Source organism: Malania oleifera, chromosome 10, assembly GCF_029873635.1.
Source record: "Malania oleifera isolate guangnan ecotype guangnan chromosome 10, ASM2987363v1, whole genome shotgun sequence".
Classification (NCBI taxonomy): Eukaryota; Viridiplantae; Streptophyta; class Magnoliopsida; order Santalales; family Ximeniaceae; genus Malania; species Malania oleifera.
This window is the reverse complement of record NC_080426.1, coordinates 48,243,333-48,249,496: the sequence shown is the minus strand read 5'-3', so window position 1 is coordinate 48,249,496 and position 6,164 is coordinate 48,243,333. Positions and strand designations below refer to the sequence as shown.

General features: G+C 32.5%; 1 protein-coding gene across 1 annotated transcript; it reads left to right on the top strand.

Moving 5' to 3' along the window:
• The first annotated feature begins 507 nt into the window (after positions 1 to 507).
• Positions 508 to 1,326, top strand: LOC131166671 (uncharacterized). The gene is made up of 3 exons (XM_058125246.1): positions 508 to 516; positions 672 to 975; positions 1,073 to 1,326. Exons 1-3 carry the CDS (start codon positions 508 to 510, stop codon positions 1,324 to 1,326), a joined length of 567 nt encoding a protein of 188 aa, XP_057981229.1.
• The last annotated feature ends 4,838 nt before the right edge of the window (positions 1,327 to 6,164 follow it).

Genomic DNA, 6,164 nt, shown 5'->3' with positions numbered 1-6,164 from the left:
GGGACTCGGGAGTCTTCAAAGTGCTTTTGCCGACTCTCCTTGCATTTGCCTTTCACCGGTGGCCTGAAAGCCCGAGAGCCGGTTTGGTTTGCCCTCCGGAATTGGGAACGTTATTAAATCTCATGAATGAAGTGGTACTCCAGCATTTGAAGAACGAAATCCTCTTGGACCGGAATACAATTTCTATGAACGAGAAAATTATGATTCCACACTATTTAAGCTGGAATTCATCTCTTTGAAATTAAATTTATTTTATAATTAAAAATTTTAAAAATAATAATAAATAAAAATAATACTAATTATAATAATAATAAAAATAATAATTATAATAATAAATGATACTTATTATAATAATAATATTATTATTAATAATAAAAAAGTGTTATGAACAATTGTATTTGCCCCCTCGCCCGAAAATTAATAAGGGAGCCGGCCCCTCCACTTGGAGTTGCGTTTTAGTAGTTTCCATTAAATAGTTTGTTAAATTAACTTCACCATTTTTCTTTTATGCCTATTGTTTTCTTTGACTAAGACTATATCATCCTTATTTTTTATAAATTTTGCATTACCTAAGTATTCACTTTTTCTTTCCGTGGCTTTAGCAAGATTAAATATGTCTCTTTCCACTTCTTTTGTATCTAATCCAAAATTTGATACGTGGCATGTATTAGAAAAGGAAAGTCCTTCGCTACTCTCAAAAGGAAAGCCCAAATTTTGCTCTCGGAAAGTCCAATGGTTCTTCTTCCTCCCTCTTTCTCTGTTCCTGCAAGAACTTCGTCACCAACAACACCACCAACACCACGTCGCCAAACGTCGGCTGCTGCAACTCGCTGAGGTTGCTCGCGGGCAACGGCACCGATTGTCTCTGCCTCATTGTCATAGGGAGCGTCCCCTTCCAGCTGCCCATCAATCGAACTCTCGCCATCTCCCTCCCGTGCGTCTACAACATGCCTCGTGTCCCCCCCCAGTGCAATGGTGATCCCTTGTTTTTCAATTCTTAAGCTTCTTCTGCAGAATTTCTGCTTAGCTCATCAATCCAATGTCTTTCCGCCATTTTGTTATGGTGCAGTAGGACTTGGGCCATTGCAACACCATGACATGGAAATCGATAGCCTTACCATTTCCCTCTATTCGTCGTCGAACCCAGATCATCGGCGGCCTGTCTGGCCGCCAATTCCGACCCCCCACATCGTCGCATCTACTTCACCGGTTGTCAGTGCAAGCAAGGACCACGTCATCGCATCTACTTCTCCAATTTTCTGGATCTCAGACAAAGAGAAAGAGAGAGGAAGAAGAACCATTGGGCTTTCCAAGAGCAGGATCTAGGCTTTCCTTTTGAGAGCAGCGAAGGACTTTCCCTTTCTAATACATGCCATGTGTCAAATTTTTATAGGGGAGACGCAACTCCACGTGGAGGGGCAGCTCCGCTTATAATTTCCCCCCTCTCACCTCTCTCTCTTCATGTTCTCCATGCCCATCATTATGATGATGTTTATCCACTTGTCCCGAGTTTTTTTCCGATTTATCTTTTTTTTTTAAATATATTAAATAATACATTTTTTAAGAAAATAATTTTCGGAATGACTTTAACGTAATGTCGCTACTTAGCCCAGCGAGATTTGCTAGGAAAAATGGTGCGCGCGTGACAAATCTCGTTGGTTCATCCAGCAAGATTTGTTTCGAAATTAGAATTCACTCATCCATCCATCTTTGGACGCGCTTGCATATTGACTTTCTTCCTTTCTTTACTCGTAAATGAACCAACAGCAGAGAGAAAAGAAGTTTTGCAAAACAAACTTCAACTTTGAGGGAAAGGTTGATGGATTTATCAATAAGGGAAAGTTTGACAAAATCAAGATTTAATTATAAATTTTAAAAGAAAATATTAAAAAAAAAATTGTTATTTAGGGGAATGTTGATGGATTTATCAATAAGGGAAAGTTTGAAAAAATCGAGAAAAATTTTAAAAGAAAATATTAATAAATTTTTTTATTTAGGAGAAGGTTGATGGATTTATCAATAAAGGAAATTTTGACAAAATCGAAAATTAATTATAAATTTTAAAAGAAAATATTAATAAATTTTGTTATTTAGGGAAATGTTGATGGATTTATCAATAAGGGAAAGTTTGACAAAATCGAGAAAAATTTTAAAAGAAAGTATTAATAAATTTTGTTATTTAGGGGAAGGTTGTTGGATTTATCAATAAGAGAAAGTTAAAAAAATCAAGCCTTAATTATAAATTTTAAAAAAAATATATTAATAAATTTTGTTATTTAGGGCAAGGTTGATGGATTTATCAATAAAGGAAAATTTGAAAAAAATTGAGAAAAATTTTAAAAGAAAATATTAATAAATTTTGTTATTTAGGGGAAGGTTGATGGATTTATCAATAAGAGAAAATTTGACGAGAATTAATTATAAATTTTAAAAGAAGATATTAATAAATTTGTTATTGAAGGGAAGGTTGATGGATTTATCAATAAGGGAAAGTTTGATAAAATCGCAAATAAGAAAAAAAACACAAATTGAGGGATTGTGTCAGAGGAAGGAGAATTTTGAGGGTGAACCGAGATAGGAAAACTAGGAAATGAGCAAAGTAAAATAGTGAGTGAGGGAAAATGTAACCACAGAAGAAGAGATTTTAGAAAGCAATACATCATAGCAAGTATGAATTGTGCAATTTTCATTCGCTGTTATATAAGTTGTCTGCATTGGCCTCTTCCTGCCCCTTCAACTACTCTCCTCCTCCCTACACCGGCCCCTTCGCCGCCGAAATCCTCAGCAAGCGCAAGAACTATCTCAGCCCCTCCTTGTTCCACTTATATGAAAAACCTGTGAGCCTTAATTTCTCTGTCGATTAATTTTTCATACCTCATCCAATTATTAAGATTATTAGTTAACAATTTTAATAATTATTATTTTTAATTAATATTTAAATATTTTCTACTCAATAAAATAATAGAAGATTTCCCTATTTAATTAAATATAATCTTGCTATTAGTGTAAAATTGTGATGTATGACTGTTATATTAATTTATGATAACAATAATATTTTTAACTAAATTATAAATTGTAAAGTTAACAATTTTAATAATTATTATTATTAATTAATATTTAAATATTTTCTACTCAATAAAATAATAGAAGATTTCCCTATTTAATTAAATATAATCTTGCTATTAGTGTATAATTGTAATGTATGACTATTATATTAATTTATGATAAAAATAATTGTAAAGACCCGGAAATTTAAAAGGATTACAATAATTTGGAAAAAATAATAATAAATAAAATAACAAATAAATAAATAAAAGGAATGACGTGGGAAGAAGAAAAAAAATTAATTAATTAAAATTAAAGGAATTAAATTAAATTAAGATAAATTAAATAATTAAATAATTAAATAATTAGTAATTAAATTAAACATTATTACATTGGGAAAAAAAACTAAAAACTAATTGAAATAAGATATATATATATACATCTGTAAAGTTAAAAAGAAAAAGAAGAAGAAGTCAGAAGCAGCACGCAAACCCCCCCCCCTCTGAAATTTTATTTTTCCTGCGGCCAGCCACCTGCGTCTCCGTCTCTTTCTCTCTCTCTCTCTCTCTCAATTTCTCGATGAGTTTGCAATGGATTGGGAAAAGGAAGGTGCCGTTAGATTCCTGGTTCCGCTGCCGACATTTCTACTGGAGCAGATTTTTCATGGGAACGGCTTAGGCATTACTCTTGGGGAAAGGTAATTTTTCCCAATTTTCTCAATTTTGATGTTAATATGCGGTTAAATCGATGATCGGACACCACCAAAGGGTCCTAGTCGTCTTCGTCGTCATTTTGACATACGTAATTTTTCAATTGGGCTTTTTTAGGCCCCACTCCAAAGTGAGAGTGAGATTTGAAAAATTTGACAAATTAGTTAAATTTGCGGGTATAATTGTAAATTTGGGAATTATGGCCCTAAGAAATATTTAAATAATATTTTATTCAGGAATAATTTATTGGAGTTAGGAATTTAATTTCAGGATCCAAGTGAGCGTCGCAGGCATCTTTTCGGGGTCCCTGTTGGCGTAGTTCAAGAAACAAGGTAAGGGAAAAAATATGTATTAAATCAGAATTTTTATGAATTTAATGAAAAAAATAAATTGTGTTATATGTACGTGTATATGTTTCGGAATGGGTAAAATGTCAACTGTTTAAATTATATTTTTTTCGAATTTATGACTGTTTATTAGATATGTATATGCGAAAATGAACTGATGGAAGTGGAAAAATATTTTCAGGATAATCATTTAAGAAATGAAAGATATTTTCAGTATATAAACGTTAAATGTTAGTTGACTTATTTTACAGGTAATGTATGAATTTTACTGTTAAATTGTGTGGCATGAGAATCTGTGCAAATATATGTTAAATGTATGAGGTATAGGTTAAGTAAGTAAACATTGAGAATAAAATATGATATGGACAATGTTGTCTGTGTATGTTAAATGTAATCATGTAAATGTATGACAGTTGAAAGACAGTCATGTTAGCAGATCTAGCACACTTCTGTGTAGACTAACTGATGACAGCTAAAAGGAGCTGTGTTAGTAAATCTAGCACGTTTCTACGTAGACTAATTGATGATGGTTAAAGACCAACTGTAGTACGAAGTAATGAAATGAAATGTTATGCAATAAAATGACGATAAAATGACAATGAAATGAAATAACAAAGGTAAATGATGTAAATGCGAAAGAGTCACTTAAAGTGAAACGAAATGCAAAGTTAAGTTATGAACAAGAATGAATGTGCATGAATGTATAATGACAGAAAAGAATGATGTATTATGATATTAGAAGTATGTATGTACGTAAAACATATTACGATTGGGCGAGGCGTACTCTTCGCTTGAGGGCTTGCTGAGTAAGGCAAGTGCATTAATAGCTTCAGATGTGGTAGTAGCTGCATAACGCACTAGGGCAGAGAGAACCTACTTGTATGGGTGGGTAGAATTCCCTATTCTCAGGGCCTTTGACGGTAAACTATTGTTGAATGCGTGAGTACAAGATCAATTTAACACTTGAGGGCTTACTGAGTAAGGTGAGTGCTCTGATATGTTTTAATTGTGACCTTAGGGTTACCTAATTATTAGAGCAGAGGGGTGCTACTTGCATGGGCGGGTAATCACTCCTATCCTTGGGTAATCTCGTGGGTTAAACATTTGTATCTGTTTGATTAAGATCAGGGAATGATTTCGGAAATTATGTTAAGGATTTTCAAATATTAAATATTATGTTATATATAAACTCATGTTGGCCACACACTATTTTAATATATGGTTTCTTCCCTTACTGAAATGTGTCTCACCCGAATACGAATTTAATTTTTTTTTTTTCAAGATTTCTTCGAGATTAAGCTTAAAGAGTTCAAGGTTTTTATAGCATTATTAGGAGATATAAGAAAAAATGGTATAAACATTTTAATGATGTTTTTGTAGAAAGTAAATAATTAAGTTTTATGTCTTTATGTTTTAAGGCTATTGAGTAAGGAATGATTGTGAAAATACTGAATTATTTTGGGAGTTATGTAAATTTATGGAAATGCAGGTGTTGGATGATTTAATATGGATTATAATTAGAATTAGTAAACTCTGGTGTTATGTTATATGGAAATTTTGTTTATATTTTCCGCTGCGTATGTTATGGATCATGATTTATCAAGGATATGATCAGGTATAACCCGCCGGACCCGAGTTTAAGGGTTCGGGGCGTTTCAATAATATTTTTAACTAAATTATAAATTGTAATTTATTCTATGTGAAAATTTAAATTAATAAATGATTCTTCCCTCCAATTATTTAATTAATCATTATTATAATAAATAAATAAATAAGGAGAACACAAAAAATTCCATATGCACAGCTGTAGCGAGATTTAAACAAATCTCGCTATACCAAGTAGCGAGATTTAAATGACAGTCCAATCTGATCTAGACGCGTGTCGAGACAAATCTCGCTAGACCAAGTAGTAAGATTTGCCTATGTTTATCTTGGGCATGACACATGGGAAATCTCGCTACTTGGTCTAGTGAGATTTGTTTCAATCTCGCTAGACCAAGTAACGAGATTACGTTAGAGTCATTTCGGGAATTATTTTTTTTTCAAAAAATGTATTATTTAA

What these genes read in the sequence shown, in the direction of transcription:
- LOC131166671 (XM_058125246.1), top strand. An exon ending in TGTCCCCCCCCAGTGCAATG is followed by an intron (nt 976 to 1,072) that starts GTGATCCCTTGT and finishes ATGGTGCAGTAG; the next exon opens with GACTTGGGCCATTGCAACAC.